Source organism: Ruditapes philippinarum, unplaced genomic scaffold (assembly GCF_026571515.1).
Source record: "Ruditapes philippinarum isolate M1 unplaced genomic scaffold, ASM2657151v2 ctg1790_1_1_1_1, whole genome shotgun sequence".
In the NCBI taxonomy this organism is placed as follows: domain Eukaryota; kingdom Metazoa; phylum Mollusca; class Bivalvia; order Venerida; family Veneridae; genus Ruditapes; species Ruditapes philippinarum.
The window spans coordinates 301,180-327,161 of NW_026860466.1; the positions used below are offsets into that span (position 1 = coordinate 301,180).

General features: G+C 33.5%; 1 protein-coding gene across 2 annotated transcripts; it reads left to right on the forward strand.

Moving 5' to 3' along the window:
* The first annotated feature begins 456 nt into the window (after positions 1–456).
* LOC132760189 (coiled-coil domain-containing protein 1-like) lies at positions 457–25,982 on the forward strand. 2 transcript variants are annotated; one of them, XM_060752106.1, is made up of 3 exons: positions 457–608; positions 24,477–25,437; positions 25,869–25,982. In XM_060752106.1, the coding sequence occupies exons 1-3, from the start codon at positions 551–553 to the stop codon at positions 25,876–25,878; spliced, it is 1,029 nt and encodes a 342-aa protein (XP_060608089.1). In that variant the 5' UTR covers positions 457–550; the 3' UTR covers positions 25,879–25,982. The 2 variants fall into 2 exon arrangements, with proteins under 2 accessions (XP_060608089.1, XP_060608087.1); XM_060752104.1 differs by lacking the exon at positions 457–608 and adding an exon at positions 22,513–22,663.

Sequence of the window (25,982 nt, forward strand, 5' to 3'; positions counted from 1 at the left end):
CTTATAAGAATAAAAAATATTTTTTTTTATAATACTGCAGGTATGTAACGTCACTTTTCAATGGATAATCGTGACGTTTATAAATTTTATATACACTGCTGTCAAATTATGAAGAAATCTCACCTTTTCTCTAAAAAAGATGCTTGCTGTATTAAAAATCCGTTATAAATATTTCTGACAGGTTATATGTCCGTATAAAAACTGTTGTTTGCAATTTAACCCTCGCCCAGCGGCTCGAGTTATATTTCCAAACACCAGTTTATATACGGCCATATAACCTGTCAAAAATCTTTATAACTAAAATATACCCGACAATCCAATGAAAAACGATGTTACTAACATGCAGTATTATAAAAACTAAATAAACGTCATGATTATCCAATGAAAAACGACGTTACTTACGTGCAGTATTATATGACGTATATGTATTGTTACGTTTACAATATAACGTCATAACGTCACATGTCCAGAGTGGCAGTAGCAACAATTGAATCAAGCAAAATACAACCATTATTTGACAATGTTTCGGAATTATTACGCGGAATAGGGTATGGAAGATCAGAGGGACAGTTGGTATAAACCAAACCTTCTGTATAACATCCATTACAGTAAGTTAACTTTATATTACAGCACGTTACCTTATTTTTGTCGAGTTTTGTTTTTCTTTTCTTTCCTTTTTTTTTTGTTTTTCATTTTTATTTATTTATTTATTTATTTATTTATTTATTTATTTATTTATTTATTTATTTATTTATTTATTTATTTACTTACTTACTTACTTACTTAAAAACATGTACTGCATTACTATTGAAAATATTATAGTCGCTTATTTCGATTGAAAAATAAATGTCACGAGCAAGACATGACAGGACTGGAAATATTTTTCCGGGATTTTTGTACCAATTGATGTACGTCTAGACCAGTTATTTGTGTGCACATTTTCAACTCATTCGCTTTCTCTTTCTCTCATTTTTCCAGAATGAACATTTTTATAGTGCAAAAATACCAAAATAATAATAATAATAATAAGCGTTACAACGATTTCTGCTCAAAACAAATATCGATTTCCAATTTATTTCTGAGAATGTTTCTTTGTTATCATTACCAAATATTTCAATTTAAAGAGCTTCACTTGATATTCATTAGATTTTGAAATTTTATGTTTTTAGGCATTTGAACCTCAGTGGAGTTCCTTTAAACATTGATTATGTTTTCAAAGTAACAATTTGTCATTGATATGTTTGAATGTTTTGATTTCTTTTTCAGAACCAGCAAATCCAGGGACACCACCAAAGATGAAGATAATCACAAAGGAATTCAATCCAAGTTTCTGTACTTGTGGGGAGCATGGGTGTGAACCACGTTATAGAATGGAAAGAGAAATTGTATGGTTATATAATGAGCCAGAAAATAAAGAAGAAAAAATGCTAGACACAGGGAACCCTGGTGATGATAGCGTTGTAAAAAAGAATGACAACGATGCTGATAATGCCGATGATGCAGTTAATGATGATGCTGATGATGCAGTAAATGATGATGCCGATGATGCAGTAAGTGATGATGCCGATGATGATAATGCCGATGATGCAGTAAATGATGATGCCGATGATACGGTAAATGATGATGCCGATGATGCAGTAAATGATGATGCCAATGATGATGATGCCGATGATGCAGTAAATGATGATGCCATGATGCAGTATATGATGATGCCGATGATGCAGTAAAAGATGATGCCGATGATGCAGTAAATGATGATGCCGATGATGCAATAAATGATGATGCCGATGATGATGATGCCGATGATGCAGTAAATGATGATGCCGATGATGCAGTAAATGATGATGCCGATGATGTAGATGATGATACCGATGATGAGAATGCCGATGATGCAGTAAATGATGATGAAACCGATGATGTAAATGATGACCAAGATGATGCTCAAAGATGATGCCGATCTTGTAGTAGATGATGATTATACCAATGATGTAAATGATGGCGTTTGCGTGGGATATATTGACAACACCGACGACCTCGCAGATTGTGGTGAGCCTGAACTCCTTGTAGCAGATGTTGAAGTTACTTACGATGACGAAGATTTTGGATCATCCTTTGGAATCATGAGTGTGTACTGCGATAGTGGAATTCATACAGCATGGTAAAGTTAATAACACATTATATAATTATACATGCGGAGTAAGTACTATATATTGCTGACAAAATCTTGAAAGACATTCATTAAAATGAAACGACATTGCATGTAACACATGGTAAGTTCAAAGTCCATACAGTTGAAGCGATGTTAATGTAGTGAATGTCTATCATTTTAAAAAGAACCATTAACCATCATGTATTTATTATACACAAAAACTGATTATTTTCAGGGACCAAATTCGATAGGGTTTTAAATAAGTTTGAAGTTTCCTTCAGTCGACCTTAATATTTGTTATACATTTATTCTATTTGCGCAGAAACAATTCAACAGTATTAAGGGAATAGCACTATCATTCATATATCCAATGCACAAGCATTACAATTCTTTTGCTTTTTATTATGTACATTTTATCCAGTCTTTTTTTATTCATTTCAGGGCCGGGTAGAAAAAGGTTCATGATAACTAAACAGCGCCTGTCATTTCTTTTTAAAAACTTTTATGATTGTAATAAATTTACATTTTGTAAAATAAATTTTTGGTTTAATCTTCCATGTTTGGTTCGGTTTTTTTCTTGAAAGTCGGATGACATGTCAAAAAAATTTAAAAAAGTGCCCTGTGTGCTGTGTAAAAAAGTAAAAAATTTTTTTTGGTTTTTTTAAAACATACTTTTAATTTTGTGAAATACCCCTAAATACAAAATAGAGTACAGGCAGAAAATTTTGAAAATAAGTGAATTATACCAAGTACAGGAAAAGATGTAGTTCTGTTTTAAACCCTTATTTCGAAATTTTATATTTCGATAAAAAATTTAAAAACAAAAAAAGTACATACGTGTATAAATTTAAATTTGCGCAAATTTTACAAAATTTTAAACCTGGCCGAACCCCAAGTTTGTTTTGCGGTCCCTCAGATTTCTTGGTGTCTAGTTCTTTTTTGTTTCAATACTGAAAATTTTTGGAACTATTTTTGTCATAAATTTCGCACAATTTCCCCGTTTTTTTTGATTTATTATTTTTTTGCCCTGTGTTCAATCACTGACCCAAAATCTTAGATGTTTTAAGATTTTAAAAATTAAACCAAAATCAACTATGTTTTATTTTTGGGGTTGGGGAAGAAAAAAATTAAAAATCGGGGAATTCGCAGATAAATTTCAATTTAGGGCTTTAGATAAGGAATTCTGCATGCCAAATTTCAATTAAAACTCTTAAAAAATATTTTTCAAAATATTCTGACATTTAAAAAGTAATGGGTTTCCCCCTAGATTCATATTTATTTATACTCAAAAGGTTTAAAATTCTTTTTTTTTGTTTTTAAAAATTCTACAGTGGACACAATCCATTTTAAATTTTTAAGAATAAAAAAAGCCCGGGCACATGCGTGAAACGTTTTTTACAAAGAATTATGTGTATAAGGAAAAAATTGGGCAAAAATTTTTTACAAGAATTTTGGGCAGGGGTATTTTAAGGTAAAATTTGGAATTTGAATTTTTTCCCCTGGGTGTTTTTGACCAAAGCAAAAATTTGTGCCGTAAAAAACTATTACTTGAAATTTAAAGTTATTTGATGAGTTTTCTAGTATTTAAATTTTAATTTCTGGGCTTGCTTAAATGATAATATTGTTGTTACCAATATATAAAATACATGTCGGTTACATTAAGCTGTTGTTTAGACTAGTCAGTTCAATGAACAAATGGTGCCAATTTATTGGCATTGACCAACATCGAATATTTTGGTTACCATCCGCTAACAAATCTTTTTTAATTTATTTTCTATTATCATTATCTTTCACTGTTTAAATTCTAAAATATCGATGGTCATTTCAGAGCAATAGAAAGAAACAATGTAAAAATATTAAGACACAATAATTGAGTAATTTAAATTGGCGATAAATATTGCTTTTGTTAGCTTACAATGGCACCAACTTTATTTATCCATAAAAGTTTTTGTTTTCAAAACTATATCATCAGCAAGACTATTAAAAATATACTGTAAAAATCTGAGTAAAAAGGGTGATCCCCGGAAAGCATTAATCAAAACAAAATAACATGAAAATTGCAATCTGTACATGAGGGATAATGGAAAAAATGCAACATTCCCCACGCTCCCTAACACCGGTTTGAGCGGTAGCTAAGTTTTAACATTTAAAGTGCTGGATTCAATGATACCATAAGACATAAAAAACACATATTATTTTGCTATCACTGTGCTTATCATAACGATTTAAAGACAGGCTTTTTGGAATGATATAATACTAGTATTAACGTGCAATAAACTACTTTATATAATAAGTTAATACACTTGTGCAAGTCGTTAACTTTCTGCAGCATACATAGAGACACTTCAAAATGCATCTGCGTTATGTAAAAGAACATAAAAATAGCAGGTAATACACTTTATTACAATAAAACATATCTTAACACAGACATTTGTTAAATGAATGAACAAATACAAGTTTATTTCGAAAATGCGAGTACAATCTAAATTAAGAATTATCTTAAGAAAGGCGTGACGCGAAAACGTGCAGATGCATATTAATGATACCACGGGACATTATCCTTAATTAATGTTAATAGACACGTGCACATTACACGAAACGCTGAAGCTGTTTTACCATATTTAATTACATTAAGTTGTTGCATCTTAAAAGTCTATATCTGACAAGTACAAATGTTGCTGCATTGCAGTAATTGAGAAGCTCCGCGCAAAAAAAAATGCGCTAATTAATACCAAATTATTCCTACGCACAGGTCATGTTATATTCAGATTGTAGATTTTTTCCGAATGTTTTGTAAACCATTTTTTGCATAATTATACTTATCTTGTGCACTGTCCATAATTAAAAAGAGGGGAAAGATATTTAATATAAAAAAATGCTTTCACTGATGCCTACCTGGTAAGGAAAGTAATTCCATTGAATACAAACAAGACTTACAAGACTTGTAAATGTTATGTGACATGACTGTACTATGTTCTGTGTGTGTCACTACTGTAGTCAGTAACATAAAATGATAAAAATATCAAAGTCTGTTTTTTTATTATTATTATAATTGTAACAAATATACAAATAGTAACAAAAGGGACTAATATTATAATATAGTAATATTACATGCATTTTTTTTCATGTCAAATTAAGAAAAAAATGGTTTCTTTCAATACTGAAAGTAGAACACACTCTGGAATGAAAAAAAAATAGCTTTATTTTATGAAAAAGAATTGATGCTATTTTTATCAAAACCAAAAGTACTGCCTAGTAAAGGAGTAATGCAGTAGCAGTACCACGTTTTAAGATAGTATAAATGCAGTACCTGTATTAGCAAAATTTTGCAAGAGTAATTCAGTATCAGTACCAGTTTTTGCAAAATCGCTGCAGTTCGTACTGCAGTACCAGTACGAGTAATGCAGCTCTGGCCATGAGTTAATTTTTGAAGCACATAGTGGTATGCTGTGTCTATGACGCCAATGAAATGTAACAATATATACTAAAGTTTAATTATTTCAAAACAACCAATATATCAACATGTTATTATTAATCATTTAATTTTATAAATATAAATTAAGAATAATTATCAAAAGCAAAATTATTAAAGTTTTATGCCTGAAATCTTCTTTATATTGGCAAATTCAATCACTAATAGTATACTTGATATGCTGTGTGTAAATGTAATTCAAAATGTAACAAATTATAATTTCATGTACTACTAAAAAAGGGAAATAACAAATGTATAACCTAAGTGTCAAAAATCAGAACATTTATAGCTATTTATAGCTTTCGAATTCATGTACAGCAAAACTGCTTTCCGGTTCTCATTCATTAATATGACATGTTGCGAATCACCGAAGGGGAAACCAATATAGAAATCGGAAGGAGTTCTTGAATGCGGATTTATTTTTGGTAAACGGAAAAAGGGATCGAGTAAGCGTACACTTTGCATATTTAGCCCCGCCTATAAATAAAGCACGAATTTCTTATAAAGCGTTATCATCATGATTAAAATAGACTATAAATCTGTGGAAATGATCAGTGTTACTGTATGTAAGTGCATATGCTTAATCCCCCTAATAAATATACACGAATGTCTTATAAAAATGGAAAAAGGCTTTAAAGTGTTAAGTCGTGCAATAATGGTGCTTTCATTCATATGCCAAATGATTTAATCAGCATATGAACCTATGTGAGGATATCAAGTTAGATGACTAAAGGATCATCTGAATATACATACAATGTATAGTTTGTTTCATATGAAAAATATATTAGGAATCACATTATAAGAGGACCAATTTTATACTATATAGTTTTCATTGAACAGATACAACGCGATCACGTAAGATGACCATGTACATATACTATACTTTTCATTGAACAGATATCAGCGGTCACGTACTTGATGACCAGGGGATCATCTACTTGTACACATAAAATAATTTTCATTGAACTGATATCATTGGATCACGTAGGTGACCAGGCGATCATCTAGATATACACGTCCTCTTTCTTATTATGGAAGGGATATAAGGGGATAACGTAAGATGACCAGGGGATCATCTAATTTTACATATGCTATAGTTTTTATTGATCAGAAATAAGGGGATCACGTAAGATGACCAGGGGATCGTGTAGATGTGCATACAGTATAAGATTCATTGAACAGATATCAGGGGATCACGTAAGATGACCAGGGGATCATTTAGATGTACATATACTATAGTATTCATTGAGCAGATATAAGGGGATCACATAAGATGACCAGGGGATCATGTACATATACTCTTTCTAATTATGGAACGGATATATGGAGATCACGAAAGATGACAAGGGGATCAACCATATTTACATTTACTATAGTATCCATTGAATAGAAATAAAGGGATCACGTAAAATGACAAAGGGATCGTCTATATGTACATATACTATAGCATTCATTGAACAGAAATAAAGTGATCACGTGAGATGAGCAGGGGATCATCTACATGTACATTTATTCTTTCTTATTATGGAACAGATATATGGGTATCATGTAAGCAGACAAGGGGATCATCTAGATGTGCACATACTATAATATTCATTGAACAGAAATAAAAGGATACCGATCACGTTAGATGACAAGGGTATCATCTACATGTAAATTTATTCTTTCTTATTACGGAACAGATATATGGGTATCATGTAAGCTGACCAGGGGATCATCTATATGTACACATACTTTGGTATTCATTGAACAGATATAAGGAGATAACGTAATATAACAAGTGGGTCATCTAGATTTACATAAACTATAGTTTTCATTGAACAGATATCAGGTGATCACGTAAGTTGACCAGGGAATCATCTTAATGTACATATACCGTACTTTTCATTGAACAGATATAAGGGGATCACGTAAGATGACCAGTGGGCCATCTATATGTACATATACTATATTTTGCATTGAACAGATATAAGTGGATCATGTAAGATGACCAGGGCTTCATCTAATTTTACATATGCTATAGTTATTATTGAACAGAAATAATTAAGGGGATCACGTAAGATGACCAGGGGATCGTCTAAATGTGCATATAGTATAAGAATCATTGATCAGATATCAGGGGATCACGTAAGATGACCAGGGGATTATCTACATGTATCTACTCTTTCTAATGATGGAAAGGATATATGGAGATCACGAAAGATGACAAGGGGATCAACTATATTTACATTTACTATAGTATCCATTGAACAGAAATAAAGGGGTCACGAAAATGAGCAGGGGATCATCTACATGTACATTTATTCTTTCTTATTATGGAACACATATATGGTTACCATGTAAGCTGTCAAGGGGATCATCTAAATGTACATGAACTCTTTCTTATTATGGAAGGGATATAAGGGGATAACGTAAGATGACCAGGGGATCATCTAATTTTACATATGCTATAGTTTCATTGAATAGAAATAAGGGGATCTTGTAAGATGACAAGGGGATCATCTAGATGTGCATATACTGTAAGAATCATTGAACAGATATAAGGGATCACATAAGATGACCAGGGGATCATCTACATGTACATATACTCTTTCTAATTATGGAATGGATATATGGAGATCACGAAAGATGATAACGGGTTCAACTATATCAAAATTTACTATAGTATCCATTGAACAGAATTAAAGGGAGCACGTTAGATGACCAGGGGGTCATTTAGATGTACTTATATGCTTTCATATTTTGGAGCAGATAAATGGGGATAATTTTAGCTGACCAGAACAGAAATAAGGGGATCACGTAAGATGACCAGGGGATCGTCTATATGTGCATATAGTATAAGATTCATTGAACAGATATCAGGGGATCACGTAAGATGACCAGGGGATTATCTACATGTATCTACTCTTTCTAATTATGGAAAGGATATATGGAGATCACGAAAGATGACAAGGGGATCAACTATATTTACATTTACTATAGTATCCATTGAACAGAAATAAAGGGATAACGAAAATGAGCAGGGGATCATCTACATGTACATTTATTCTTTCTTATTATGGGACACATATATGGTTATCAGGTAAGCTGTCAAGGGGATCATCTAAATGTACATGAACTCTTTCTTATTATGGAAGGGATATAAGGGGATAACGTAAGATGACCAGGGATCATCTAATTTTACATATGCTATATTTTCATTGAATAGAAATAAGGGGATCTTGTAAGATGACAAGGGGATCATCTAGATGTGCATATACTGTAAGAATCATTGAACAGATATAAGGGGATCACATAAGATGACCAGGGATCATCTACATGTACATATACTCTTTCTAATTATGGAAACGGATATATAGAAATCACGAAAGATGACAACGGGTTAAACTATATCAAAATTTACTATAGTATCCATTGAACAGAACTAAAGGGATCACGTTAGATGACCAGGGGGTCATTTAGATGTACTTATATGCTTTCATATTTTGGAGCAGATAAATGGAGATAATTTTAGCTGACCAGGGGATCATTCAGATTTACATATACTATAGTATTCATTAAAAAGATCTAAGGAGATCACGTAAGATGACAAAGGGATCGTCTATATTACATATACTATAGCATTCATTGAACAGAAATAAAGGGATCACGTGAGATGAGCAGGGGATCATCTACATGTACATTTATTCTTTCTTATTATGGAACAGATATATGGGTATTATGTAAGCAGACCAGGGGATCATCTAGATGTGCACATACTATAATATTCATTGAACAGAAATAAAGGGATACCGATCACGTTAGATGACAAGGGGATCGTCTAGATATACATGTCTACTTTCTTATTATGGAAGGGATATAAGGGGAAAACGTATGATGACCAGGGGATCATCTAATTTTACATATGTTATAGTTTTTATTGAACATAAATAATTAAGGGGATCACGTAAGATGACCAGGGGATCGCATAGATGTGCATACAGTATAATATTCATTGAACAGATATCAGGGGATCACGTAAGATGACCAGGGGATCGTCTAGATGTGCATACACTATAAGATTCATTGAACATATATCAGGGGATCTCGTAAGATGACAAGGGGGTCATCTAGATGTGCATATTCTATAACATTCATTGAACAGATAAAAGGGGATCACATAAGATGACCAGAGGATCATCTAAATGTACATATACTCTTTCTATTTATGGAACGGATATATGGAGATCACGAAAGATGACAAGGTGATCAACTATATTTACATTTACTAAAGTATCCATTGAACAGAAATAAAGGGATCACATTAGATGACCAGGGGGTCATTTAGATGTACTGATATTAGGGATGGCAACGAGTAACCGGTTAACCGAGTACTCGATCGAACGTCCGAATATCGGTTAACAAAATTGATATTCGATTACTCGAAAAAAATATTTAATTTCTACTTTTTTGCGATTAGAAAGATTAGTTCAGAAATTCGGAAATGTACACGTATCTGTATAAATACCTGTTAAGTGCAATCAAAACATCCTTGCGGAGGTGTGAAAATGTTATCGCAAGTTTAACGAGGCGATCAGCAGTTCGATTAAACACAGTCCTGTGTCGTTTATGTCATTCGGCCTCTTATGATATTTAATCACCTTTAAATATTAGACAGTTTGTAGCCGAAACTTGTTAATTATAAAAGCGTAAATATATACGGAATTTTAGTTGTAATTTTGTATTTTGCTACGAGCAGCGATAGAAGAATATATTATTATATACCTACACATACTAATAAATATCTCACGAGACCGAAGGTCGAGCGCAATATCAATTTTCCAACATTGCGAGTAGAAAAATGCATATGCTACAACATAATTTTCCTTTTATTATATACCTTTTCGTTTGAATTATAAATGATTTTCATTATACTACACTTCTATAAGAAATTTCAGAAAATGAAATGTAGCTGTCAAGAAATAAATTTATGACCGACGGATGAATACGTAATTTTTGCAAAACCGGCCACGCCTTTTATAATTTTGGTTTCCGTTTCCAATACACAGCTAAGATCGGAACCAACGTCAAAAGTAGTCCGGCACTTCCATATATGGTACAGTATTTGTCACTAACATAATATGGAATTTTCTAACTGTTGAAGCGTGTTTGCGCTTCAAGTTCATCCTGTATTTTAGGGAGAAAATGTGTAGGTATATAATAAATGCTGTCATTGACATTTCTTATGTTTATATTTTTATATGTATTTCTTGCAGTCCTATTTATAGTTACGAATTCTATGAATTAAAATAGAAAACGAAAGTAGCATGCAGACGGTGTTGATATTGTGTGATAAAACTTAAAGATCATTGGAAATCATCCGAGTAACCGAGTACTCGATCGGAAAAATGACCGAGTACTCGAGTATTGATTTTGGTATTCGTTGCCATCCCTAACTGATATGCTTTCATATTTTAGAGCAGATAAATGGGGATAATGTAAGCTGACCAGGGGATCATTCAGATTTACATATACTATAGTATTCATTGAACAGATCTAAGGAGATCACGTAAGATGACAAAGGGATCGTCTATATGTACATATACTATAGTTTTCATTGAACAGAAATAAAGGGATCACGTGAGATGAGCAGGGGATCATCTACATGTACATTTATTGTTTCTTATTATGGAACAGATATGTGAGTACCATGTAATCGGACCAGGGGATCATTTAGATGTACACATTCTATAGTATTCATTGAACAGATAAAAGGAGATCACGTAATATGGCAAGTGGGTCATCAAGATGTACATATACTCTTTCTAATTATTAAACGGATACATGGAGATCACGAAAGATGACAAGGGGATCAACTATATTTACATGTACTATAGTATCCATTGAATAGAAATAAAGGGATCACGGAAGATGACAAGGGGGTCATTTACCTGTACATATATTCTTTCATATGTTGGAACAAATATATGGGGATAATGGAAGCTGACCAGGGGATCATCTAGATGTACACATTCTATAGTATTCATTGAACAGATATAAGGTGATCACGTAAGTTGACCAGGGAAACATCTTGATGTACATAAACTATACTATTCATTGAAAAGATATAAGGGGATCACGTAAGATGACCAGTGGGCCATTTAGATGTACATATTCTTTAGTTTTCATTGAACAGATATCAGGGGATCACGTAAGACCAAGTGTGATATAGATGAGGATAATATACCTTCAAGCAAATGATAGGGATCAAATGGAAGGACTAAGGGATCAAATAGATGTACAACAGAGAACATACTATCAAACATATAACAGGGAATCAAATGGGTGTACAAGGAGATCATACAGATGTACAACGGAGAATATTCTATCAAAAATTTAAGGAGGAGATCAATTAGATGGAGTAGGGGATCATATGAATTTACAACAGAAAACATTATATAAAGCATACAAGAGAGGATAAAAATTGATGTACTTGGGGATCAAATAGATGTACAACTGAGAATATACTATCAAAAATATAAAAGGGGATCGAATGGATGGACGAGGGGATCAGACAGATGTACAAAGGAGAATATACTATAAAATATAAGAGGGGATCAAAAGGATGGACGAGGGGATCATACAGATGTACAACGGAGAATATACTATCAAACATTTAAGAGGGAATCAAATGGATATATAAAAGAGAACATACTAGTCAACGTGTAAAGGGTGTCCACTTGATGTACTACGGTATGGTATAGATGTACAACAGAGAATGCCTTTTCAAACATATCAGAGGGGGTAAAATTGAATGACTAAGGGCAAACAAATCAGAGGGGATCAAATGGATGGACTAGGGTATTGTACAGACGTACAGCAGAGAATATACCTTCAGACATATGATAGAGGAACAAATGGATTGACTAGGGGATAATAGAGATGTAAAACAGATAATATTCTACCAAACATATACATGTATTATAGGATCAAGCATGTAACAGGGAATCAAATGGCTTGACAAGGAATAGACTGAGATTAGTTTAGAAGTAAATCATTAGCAACAATTCATTTCATTTCAAATTCAATATTTATTCAGCATAAAGACATGAGCATGTTAAGTATAAAAATAGACATAATTTATCCAAGCAGAATGTAAAAAGTACTAAGGCTGTAAATCTCACAAAATTATCTCGAAATTTTACAATATGTCACACATGTGATTAAACACTGTCTGTTATATTTTGACAAATTTCCCGAAAGCCCTGTATGCTGTAGCATGATGAGTAAACTGTAACATGATACTCTAGGTGCGTACAGCTCCTTTATAATAGAGAGTTCCCTAGATCTTAATATACTACCATCGCGGACACTGATATGTAAACACATGTATCATATAATATAGTTTAGATAATAAACGTAGATAGAGCACATATATATTTATGTCGTTCATAAACCCATGACGTAACATGGTGTCAGAACTGGAAAGATAATAATTCTTAAAGACGGAATATTTTAAATAGTTTAATTATAATTCCTAAGGAAAGAATATTATATTAAAAGGAAAATCATTCCTAATGACGGAATATTAATAAATGTGCTAAACATTCTTTAAAAAAAAAGGACAGACATAAACTATAATTCCTTCTTGTTGGAATATTACATTAACATTTCCTTAAGTGCTGGAATATTATAAAAAAAATGAATTTAAGTGGTATCCCGCAACCTCAAATGGACTGGACATCAACCAATCTTGTAAGAAGAATTCGCAAAATTTCAAGAGCACTGTGAATTAGTATTTAAAGGACCCTTGAAAGAGCAAGAGGAAGATGTCCATGTTACAATGCTATTGCTTTATATGGGTGCCAAGGGAAGAGAAATATATAGAGCCGCCAATTTATCTAATGCAGATAGAAAAGAAACAAAAAAGATCTTCCAAAGAGTCCGAGAACACATCGCTCCCATAATTAACCCAGTATTTAGCCGCTATCAATTCAATAATATCACACAAGGCGAAAAACTATGGAACAATTCATCACAATAATAAAAAACAAGGCTGCAGAGTGTGATTTTGGAACAATGAAAGATGACATGATCAGAGATAGAATTATATTTGGTGTGTCATCCACGAAATTGAGAGAAAGGCTTTTGCAAGTAGGGAAAGATCTGAAATTAGACAAGGCAACAAAACTGTGCCAAGAATTTGAATATGCTGCATCTCAAATAAAAATGTTCAATAACGTCCAAGAAAGTGCTCCGGTACATGCAGTATCAAGACCGAAGGGACGGATGCCTAGCCGTTCATCGGGCATCCAAGGTCGTCCGTCTCGGAACCCTTCATCGATGAATTCAGGTCGATATACAGAAACATCAAGCAATCCAGGTCGCATTGGGGAACGTTCACACAGTACAAAATGTAACAGGTGTGGAAATCAACATACTGACAAGCAGCGTTGTCCAGCAAAAGGCACACAATATAACAATTGTAAAAAATGGAACCACTGGAGCAATGTTTGTAAATCTAGAACAGTGAATGAAATTTCAAATTTAAGTTCTGAATTATACATTGACTGTGTAGAAAATGTGGACAGTCTTGACTGTGTAACAGTAAAAAATGGACAGATGTTTACAGAAATATTAATTGGAAATAGTAAAAAGGCTGTGCAAATGAAGTTAGACACTGGCTCTCAGGTAAACATTTTGCCATTATCTACCTTTCAAGGTTTAGGAATCAAGGCACCACTTGAAAAGCCCACATCTAAATTGACCGCCTACAATGGCAATTCCTTGCATAGCAAAGGGCAAATCACTCTCCCTTGTTCTCATGCTGTTTCAGGTCAAGCAAAAAATGTCACGTTTCATGTCGTAGACACGAAATCCCCACCACTATTAGGTTGCGAGTCGTGCTTGGGCTTTAAGCTCATAGAATTCGCTCATTCTGTACAAAATGATTATAATCATAGAAACAAAGAGGCATTTCTTACTAAAGAGTCCCTTTTGACGGATTATGCCCAGGTTTTTGATGGCATAGGGTTACTCCCTGGGGAATGTAACATTCATGTTGACTCAAATGCTACACCAGTTGTTCATCCTCCCCGTAGGATTCCAGTTGCTTTACAAGATAAAGTGAAACAGGAACTTACACGAATGGAAAAAATGGGGGTAATTGCTAAGATTTCAACACCCACTGAATGGTGTAATAATTTAGTTGTTACTGAAAAAAGTAATGGCGATATACGTCTTTGTTTAGACCCTCGTTCGCTTAATAGTGCAATTAAGCGTACACCCTACCCGCTCAAAACACTTGATGACGTATTACATAAGTTTGATAATGCAAAGTATTTCACTAAATTGGACTTAACTAGTGCTTACTGGTCAATACAATTATCTGAAGAGTCGTCATATTTGACTGCATTTAACAGTCCATTGGGGGTCTTCAGGTATCTTCGATGTCCATACGGATTAAACGTATCAGGTGATTTTTTGGTTCGCGCCCTTGAAGAGGCACTGATAGGTCTCGAAGGGGTAGCTACAATTGTTGATGATATTTGTGTATGGGGTTCCACGAGGGAAAGTCATGACCGAAATTTAGTAGCTGTCCTTGAACGTGCTTTGAACAAAGGCATTCGTTTCAATTCCAGAAAGTTGGAAGTAGGTCTCACCGAGATTAGTTATTTTGGTCACGTGTTAACTGCAGAAGGCTTAAAGGCCGATCCCGCCAAAATTGAGGCCATTAAGGATATGAGACCACCCACATCAAAAAGTGAACTACAGGTGGTATTAGGCATGGTTAATTATCTCAGTCGTTATGTCTCTGACAATTTATCAGAGATTACCGCTCCTATGAGAGAGTTATTGCATAAGGACACAATATTCACGTGGCAAAAGCCTCAAAGTGATTCCTTTGAAAAAATGAAAGAAGTCATTTGTAAGGACACATGTTTAGCTTATTATGACCCAAACAAATCCTTGACATTGCAAGTTGATTCTTCTTCCAAATCTTTTAGGGGCAGTAATTCTTCAGGAAAAACGTCCCATAGCATTTGCGTCCCGTAGCTTAACTGAATCACAGAGGAATATGGGTCAAATTTCTAAAGAATTATTATCTATTGTCTTTGGATTTACGAAATTTCATCAGTACTGCTATGGCCGTGATGTCATTGTAGAAAATGACCATCTCCCTATACAGGGATTGCTGAAAAAGCCTATGCATTCAATACCTGCTAGGTTGCAGCGTTTAGTCTTGAAATTAACTCCATATAGGTTTCAGTTTCGTCACATGTCCGGTAAGAAAATCCCATTAGCAGATGGACTTAGCAGAAACGCCAGTCCGGAAACAAGCCCAGAACTTAATGAGGGTATTGAGGCACACGTTTGCATGGTTATCTCATCTTTCCCGTGTCGGATAGAAAACTTGAGGAAATCAGGTTACAAACAAAACAAGATGAACAATTATGTACATTACAACAAACAATAAAGTTTGGTTGGCCTAAGTACAAAAAGGCTTGTCATCAGTTAATTGCTGCCTTTTGGAACTATAGGGATGAGTTATCTGAGGTTAATGGTTTAATAATGAAAGGAGAAAAAATCGTTATGCCCAGGTCACTCAGATCTGAAATGTTAAAGGTGCTGCATTCCAGTCATCTGGGTGCGCAAAAATGTCTTAGTAGAGCAAGGTCAATAATGTTTTGGCCGGGAATTTCAAATGATATAATTGAAATGGTAAATCAATGTCAGATTTGTCTGGAATACAGGTCATCGCAACAGAAGGAGCCATTAATCAGCTCTGAAATCCCAGACTATCCGTTTCAAATTGCAGGGTGTGACTTGTTCTCACTTAATGAGAAAAATTTCATGGTCATGTCCGATTACTATTCTAGGTATCCCATAGTTCATGAACTTTCGAACATAAAAAGTTCAACTGTTATTTCCCACATGAAAGATATCATGTCACATTGGGGCATATGTGAGAAAATAGTCACTGATGGGGGTCCATGTTTTTCTAGTCAAGAATTTGAGGAGTTTTCAAAGTCATGGGATTTTGTACATGTAAAATGTAGTCCATATCATAACCAAACAAATGGTTTGGCTGAGGCGATGGTTAAAGTTGCCAAACGTATACTTAAAAAGGCAAAAGATGATAATTCTGATCCGAGAATAGGATTTTTAGAATATCGTTCTACTCCTCTCGCTGATATAGGAAATTTCAGTCCAGCGCAGTTAGTCCAATCACGACAACTTCGTTCTATCCTTCCCACTGTAAGGGAAAACCTTATACCACGAGTACCGCCCCCTGATGTTGTCAAACAAAAAATCGCAGAATCCAAGGTCAAATCTAAGCATTACTATGATAAAAATGCTAAACCTCTGTCTCCCTTAAATGTTGGAGATTCCGCTAGAATTCAACGTCTAGACAAGTCCTGGAGTCCCGCTGTTGTAATAAAAAATCACAGCGATAGGTCCTATATTGTTGAAACAGAAAACGGACAACAATATCGCAGAAATCGTAAAGATTTGTTGAAATCTAAAGAATCACCTTTATTGACACATGGTGCTTTGAATTCTGGCCTTGAAATGTCAGTTAATGACAGAATGATTAACGTAGGGTCAGAGCGTACCGATAGCAATAAACAGCCTGTGGTTTTGAATCCTCCGGATAATGCTAATTATTTCACTCGCGCAGGCAGAAAGGTGAAGCCACGTGCTGTAACAGACTTGTAAATAGACAGTGATTGTTTGTAATGAAGAAATTTACAGTATTAATCATGATTAGTACATGTTGTAAACGACTCATGATAATGAACATTTATTAACTATATGTTACTGTAATCATCATCTAATATAAAGTCTTTCTTCCTTGAATTTATTTAAGCGTTATTCAAATAATCTATGCGGTTATACTTATGATAAAATTATGTTTAAATATAACAGTAATTTTGTAAAAGATGGAAGATGTAGCATGATGAGTAAACTGTAACATGATACTCTAGGTGCGTACAGCTCCTTTATAATAGAGAGTTCCCTAGATCTTAATATACTACCATCGCGGACACTGATATGTAAACACATGTATCATATAATATAGTTTAGATAATAAACGTAGATAGAGCACATATATATTTATGTCGTTCATAAACCCATGACGTAACATATGCTAAATAATTTTCCGTTGGCAACATCAAAAGGTGTTCTAAAAATAACAAATGCTTAATACAGTTTCCCATTTTCTTGTGAAACAACAATAGCAAAAGTTGAAGTAAATTCAAAGAAAGAATTTAGTAAGTTTGATAAGAAGTCGTACCAATGTTGTAAAGGTTGTAATTATGGCTGCGAATGAAGTAATAGTTGATGGTCCTTTTTTAATCCAAATCACTTAAAAAGTATTCTTTTCAACTTTTGTTTGAAATGATATATCCCAAATTTGGCAGAAATAGTAATTAAAGTAATTTTATAATAAAGTTTCAACTATTTACTTTTTTAAGGTCACCTAATTTTTGAAGCAAGGAGAAAAACAATTTGAATCCATCTGGAAAAATATGAAAAACAAAGCATATAGTTAAAAAAGTTTTCACAAAATCATGTATTCTAAACATTTCAGGATTAAAAAAATGTTCCTCACGGCTATTTTCACTCTGTATAGCTTTTAAAACTTCATGATTAAACAAAACAACATGAACAGAACACAATAACTTGAAAAGATTTGAACAATATTAAAGGAATGGTATAGAATACTAGCCAGATGTTTAAACAAATACTTGAAAAAGATAAAATAAGAGAAAGAAAAAGTAAGTTATTACAGTAATTGATAATATTACAAAGCGTTAATAAAAATAATTGTTTTGATAAAATGGTATTTCAATCTATTGGTAACGCATGGAAGAAAGTAGGATAATATATAAACTATTTAAAAGTTTTGGCAAAGTCAGCATCTATGTTGGTCATGTTGGTTTAAGAGAACAATAGCAGTTATTCAAAGGAACCTTGATTTTAATGTTTTGGCGAATCCTTGCATTTGTGTTGGTCATTTTTTAACAATATCAATTATTCATAAAAGCTTTGACTGAGATGTTTGGAGAATGTCTGAATAGATCAGTTCGAGACCACTGGGGGCCTAATTTGAGAGAAGTTGAATGAGGAAGTACGTTGCGTTTGAGTAATTGAAACAAACTAACCAGAACTATTAAATGAAGAAAATAAAGTAGCGAGATCCTGTATGAATGGACCAGCGAGACTTGTAGGCATTAGTATATAGGAAATAGCAAAATATTGATGAAAATTTTTCTTGTTCATCGAATTAATGTTCATGGCTTCATTTCCGTTATTACTGTGCATCTACATGTTAAGCTGCTGAATTTTGTAAAATTGTATTTTTACAGATATATGCGGATGGTTGTTAGGTAGATTTAATTAAATAATGCACTTAATTGATATGAAATAAGTTCTTAGAAGACGTTTACAGATACAACATCTATCTTTTTTGGTCCTGTCATGATTTAACATTAAAATAATTATTATATTTACTTCAACGTTAATCATTTCCAGCAGTCTTAATCGTTTCATTCAGTTACGATTCACGTTAACGCCAGAATTATTATGCATTAAACTTAACGAAACATGGTTATACGCATATAGCAGAAACTCAAATCTAAGAAGATTAAATAAATTCCTAACAGCGACAAGACATTTATCAAAATCATTAGTCTTATTTACTTTTGGGATAAGATTTGTTATTACAGTTGTTACGAGTATGAATATCTCTGGTTAGAATTATTTAAAGTAAAATGTCTAAAATTATCAAACTGGCTAGGTCGACAACCGATTGCAATATCAAGTATGTCAACAGTAATGTTTACACCACTATAAAACAAATTTTCAGTAGCATTGTTATAACACTATCAAAAAGATTAGAGATTTTAATGTTGACAATTCTTTACACTTTGGAAGTGTTGCCTGAAGATGCATAGTTTATGTGACTTATGAATTAAAGGAGAGTACTGATTAAACAAGAGCATCATGTTGCCCTGGTACACTCACCTAAGAAACAAGTAAAATACAACATATTAATCATGAGTTTGATATAATTTCTTACTAACATGAGTTTCAAAAAATATCATTGAGGGCAAATTATGCTCCCAAAAGCTGCATATTTGCACCACACATTTACCAACAAATGGAGGCTGTACAAGGACAGTTAAAATATCATTTTCATTAGTGTCTTAACACCACAAATACAGGAACGCCCATTGTATAAATCTAAATACCAAATATGACTTATATCAGTCAATAAAACTTAATGAATACTATAGTATATGTACATCAAGATGATACCCTTGTCATCTAACGTGATCCCTTTATTAAATGTATCTGTTCCATAATAAAAAATAGAATATGTACATCTACATGATCCCCTTGTCATTTTACGCGATCCCCTCATATCTGTTCCAGAATGAAAAAGAGTATGTACATCTATATGATCTCCTGGTAGTATATGTACATGTAGATGATCCCCTTGTCACCTTACGTGATCCCCTTATTTCTTTTCAATGAATACTATAGTATATGTACATCTAGATGATACCATTGTCATCTTACGTGATCCCTTTATTTCTGTTCAATGAAGTCTATAGTATATGTACATCTACATGATCCCCTTGTCATTTTACGCGATACCCTCATAGCTGTTCCAAAATGAAAAAGAGTATGTACATCTATATGATCTCCTGGTAGTATATGTACATGTAGATGATCCCCTTGTCACCTTACGTGATCCCCTTATTTCTTTTCAATGAATACTATAGTATATGTACATCTAGATGCTCCCCTTGTCACCTTACGTGATCCCCTTATTTCTGTTCAATGAATACCATAGTATATGTACATTTAGATGATACTATTGTCATCTTACGTGATCCCCTTATTTCTGTTCAATGAATACTATAGTATATGTACATCTAGATGATACCATTGTCATCTTACGTGATCCCTTTATTTCTTTTCAATGAATACTATAGCATATGTACATCTACATGATCCCCTTGTCATTTTACGAAATACCCTCATAGCTGTTCCAAAATGAAAAAGAGTATGTACATCTATATGATCTCCTGGTCATCGTAAGTGAGCCCCTTATTTCTTTCTGTTCAATTAAAACTATATTAAATGTACATCTACATGATCCCCTTGTCATCTACGTGATCCCCTTATCATCTTACGTGATACCTTTATTTATTTTCAATGAATACTATAGTATATGTACATCTAGATATTCCCCTTGTATTCTTACATGATCTCCTTACATCTGTTCCATAATAAAAAAAGAGTTTATGTACATATAGATGATCCCCTTGTCATTTATTTGATCCCCTCATATATGTTCCAGAATGAAAAAGAGTATATACATCTAAATGTCACCTGGTCATCTTACGTGATCCCCTTATTTCTGTTCAATGAAAACTATAGTATATGTACATCTAGATGATCCCTTGGTCATTTTATTTGATCCCCTTACATCTGATATGTAATGAAAAAAAGTTTATGTACATCCAGATGATCTTGTAATCTTACGTGATCCCCTTATTTCTGTTCCATGAAAACTATAGTATATGTACATCTAGATAATCCCCTGGGCATCTTACGAGTTACCCTTATATCTGTTCCATAATAAAAATGTTTATATGTATTTCCCTCACATATGTTCTTTAAGAACTACAGTGTTTATACACCTTAAAGACCAGATGACCCTTTCTTATATATATTCCATCACTACTAATGTATATTTACATCTAGATGATTCCCTGCTCATCTTACATTAACCTCTCATGCATCTTCTATAAAAACTAGTATATGTTCATGCAGATGATCTCTTGGTCCTGTTATAATGTGATTACTCATATATCTTTAATGAACATAAGTATACATTGTGTACAAGTGCATTCAGATGGTCCTATAATAATCTTACTTGATATCCTAACATAGGTTCATCTGCTGATTAAATTATTAGGCATATGAATGAAAAACCATTATTCTACAGTTGTATGTCCTGACGTTTAAAGCCTGTTTCCATTTTCTAGACATATGCATAAATTTATTAGGAGGATTAAGCATATGCACTTACATACAGTAACACTGATAATTTCCACAGATTTATAGTCTATTTTAATCATGATGATAACGCTTTATAAGAAATTCGTGCTTTATTTATAGGCGGGGCTAAATATGCAAAGTGTACTCTTACTCGGTCCCTTTTACCGTTTACCTTTATTTTTAGCTGTAAATCGAAAGGATTAAATGATCAAATCCGGGCCCATGGACAAAAAAAAAATAGTAAACACAAACAGCTAATAAATATATTACTGTAAAGAATAATTCCTTATAGACGTTGCCTAAAAGTACCGATAAAAATGAAACACATCTGTTATTTTCCATTACCAATTGCAATGATAATATATGCATGCTTATAAGAATAAAAATTTTTTTTTTAATACTGCACGTTTGTAACGTCACTTTTCAATGGATAATCGTGACGTTTATATATTTCTATATACACTGCTGTCAAATTATGAAGAAATCTCACCTTTTCTCTAAAAAAGATGCTTGCTGTATTACAAATCCGTTATAAATATTTCTGACAGGTTATATGTCCGTATAAAAACTTGTGTTTGCAATTTAAACCTCGCTTAGCGGCTCGAGTTATATTTTCAAACAACAGTTTATATACGGCCATATAACATGTCAAAAATCTTTATAACTAAAAATATACCCGACAATCCAATGAAAAACGACGTTACTAACATGCAGTATTATAAAAACTATATAAACGTCATGATTATCCAATGAAAAACGACGTTACAAACGTGCAGTATTATATGACGTACTTGTATTGTTACGTTTACAATAATTATAACGTCATTACGTCACATGTCCAGAGCGGCATTAGCAACAGCTGAATCAATGTAAATACAACCATTATCAGACAATGTTTCGGAATAATTAAGCGGAACAGGGTATGGAAGATCCGAGGGACAGTTGGTATAAACCGAACCTGCTGTATAACATCCATTATAGTAAGTTAACTTTTTATATAACAGCACGTTACCTTATTTTGTTGAGTTTTGTTTTTCTTTTCTTTGTTTTTTTCTTGTTTTTTATCTTATTTATTTATTTACTTAAAAATACATGTTTGTACTGCATTACTATCGAAAATATTTTCGTCGCTTATTTCGATTGAAAAATAAATGTCACGAGCAAGACATGATAGGACTGGAAGTAATTTTTCGGGATTTTTGTACCAATTGATGTACGTCTTAACCAGTTATTTGTGTGCACATTTTCATCTCATTCGCTTTCTCTTTCTCTCATTTTTCCAGAATGAACATTTTTATAGTGCAAAAATACAACAAGAGGGCCATGATGGCCCTGAGGTCGCTCACCTGTATATAGGCCCAGAGCGGGGCCAGTTTAAACCCCAGGGCTTTTATTTGAGCAAACTTGGAAGACACCCATTAGAAGATGTTTCATGATGTTAAGTTTTTACTACACACATATAATGAAAAACAATGACCCCCCCTCCCCTTTGGCAGGGCCAATTTAAACCCAAGGGCTTTTATTTGGACAAACTTGGTAGACACCAACAAAAAGATGTTTCCTGCTTAAAATCTAACCTCTAGCTCATTGGGTTTTTTAAAAGAAGATTTTTTAAGTTTTTACTATACACATATAGTTAAAAACAATGACACCTCTGGGGCGGGGCCAGTTTTAACCCCAGGGCTTTTATTTGAACAAACTTTGTAGACACTTACTAGAAGATGTTTCATTCTTAATATCTAAACTCTAGCTATTTGGGTTTTTTCAAAGAAGATTTTTAAGTTTTTGCCATACACATATAAGGAAAATCAATGACCCCCGGGGCGGGGCCAATTTTGACCCCAGGGCTTTTATTTGAACAAACTTTGTAGACACCCATTAGAACATGTTTCATGCTAAATATCTTAGCTCTAGCTCTTTGGGTTCTTTAAAAGAAGATTTTTTAAGTTTTTACTATATGCATATAGGGAAAATCAATGACCCCCTGGGGCGGGGCCAATTTTGACCCCAGGGCTTTTATTTGAACAAACTTGGTAGACACCCATTAGAAGATGTTTCATGCTAAATATCTTAGCTCTAGCTCTATGGGTTCTTTTAAAGAAGATTTTTTAAGTTTTTACTATATGCATATAGGGAAAATCAATGACCCCCTGGGGCGGGGCCAATTTTGACCCCAGGGCTTTTATTTGAACAAACTTGGTAGACACTCACTAGAAGATGTTTCATGCCAAATATCTAAGCTCTAGCTCTTTGGGTTTTTTAAAAGAAGATATTTAAAGTTTTTTCTTTCGGTTGCCATGGCAACCAGAGTTCTGCATGGAATTAAATTCTTTGAACAATTTTTAAAGGTGACCACCAAAGGAACATTCCTGTGATGTTTGGATGAAATTGGCTTAGTGGTTTATGAGGAGATGTCATTTAAAGTAAAAGTTTACGGACGGACGACGGACGGACAGACGACGGACGGACGCCGGACGAAAAGCGATCACAAAAGCTCACCCTGTCACTTTGTGAGAGGTGAGCTAAAAAAAAAAAGAAAAATAATAATAATAATAAGCGTTACAACGATTTCTGCTCAAAACAAATATCGATTTCCAATTTATTTCTGAGAATGTTTCTTTGTTATCATTACCAAATATTTCAATTTAAAGAGCTTCACTTGATATTCATTAGATTTTGAAATTTTATGTTTTTAGGCATTTGAACCTCATTGGAGTTCCTTTAAACATTGATTATGTTTTCAAAGTAACAATTTGTCATTGAAATGTTTGAATGTTTTGATTTCTTTTTCAGAACCAGCAAATCCAGGGACACCACCAAAGATGAAGATAATCACAAAGAAATTCAATCCAAGTTTCTGTACTTGTGGGGAGCATGGGTGTGAACCACGTTATAGAATGGAAAGAGAAATTGTATGGTTAAATAATGAGCCAGAAAATAAAGAAGAAGAAATGCTAGACACAGGGAACCCTGGTGATGATAGCGTTGTAAAAAATGATGACACCGATGCTGATAATGCCGATGATACAGTAAATGATGATGCCGATGATGCAGTAAATGATGATGCCGATGATGATAATGCCGATGATGCAGTAAATGATGATGCCGATGATACGGTAAATGATGATGCCGATGATGCAGTAAATGATGATGCCGATGATGATGATGCCGATGATGCAGTAAATGATGATGCCAATGATGATGATGCCGATGATGCAGTAAATGATGATGCCGATGATGCAGTAAATGATGATGCCGATGATGATGATGCCGATGATGCAGTAAATGATGATGCCGATGATGCAGTAAATGATGATGCCGATGATGCAGTAAATGATGATGCCGATGATGATGATGCCGATGATGCAATAAATGATGATGCCGATGATGATGATGCCGATGATGCAGTAAATGATGATGCCGATGATGCAGTAAATGATGATGCCGATGATGTAGATGATGATACCGATGATGAGAATGCCGATGATGCAGTAAATGATGATGAAACCGATGATGTAAATGATGACCAAGATGATGCTCAAGATGATGCCGATCTTGTAGTAGATGATGATTATACCAATGATGTAAATGATGGCGTTTGCGTGGGATATATTGACAACACCGACGACCTCGCAGATTGTGGTGAGCCTGAACTCCTTGTAGCAGATGTTGAAGTTACTTACGATGACGAAGATTTTGGATCATCCTTTGGAATCATGAGTGTGTACTGCGATAGTGGAATTCATACAGCATGGTAAGTTAATAACACATTATATAATTATACATGCGGAGTAAGTACTATATATTGCTGACAAAATCTTGAAAGACATTCATTAAAATGAAACGACATTGCATGTAACACATGGTAAGTTCAAAGTCCATACAGTTGAAGCGATGTTAATGTAGTGAATGTCTATCATTTTAAAAAGAACCATTAACCATCATGTATTTATTATACACAAAAACTGATTATTTTCAGGGACCAAATTCGATAGGGTTTTAAATAAGTTTGAAGTTTCCTTCAGTCGACCTTAATATTTGTTATACATTTATTCTATTTGCGCAGAAACAATTCAACAGTATTAAGGGAATAGCACTATCATTCATATATCCAATGCACAAGCATTACAATTCTTTTGCTTTTTATTATGTACATTTTATCCAGTCTTTTTTTATTCATTTCAGGGCCGGGTAGAAAAAGGTTCATGATAACTAAACAGCGCCTGTCATTTCTTTTTAAAAACTTTTATGATTGTAATAAATTTACATTTTGTAAAATAAATTTTTGGTTTAATCATA

What these genes read in the sequence shown, in the direction of transcription:
- LOC132760189 (XM_060752106.1), top strand. Translation starts at nt 551, where the DNA reads ATGGAAGATCAGAGGGACAGTTGGTATAAACCAAACCTTCTGTATAAC. An exon ending in TCTGTATAACATCCATTACA is followed by an intron (nt 609 to 24,476) that starts GTAAGTTAACTT and finishes TTTCTTTTTCAG; the next exon opens with AACCAGCAAATCCAGGGACA.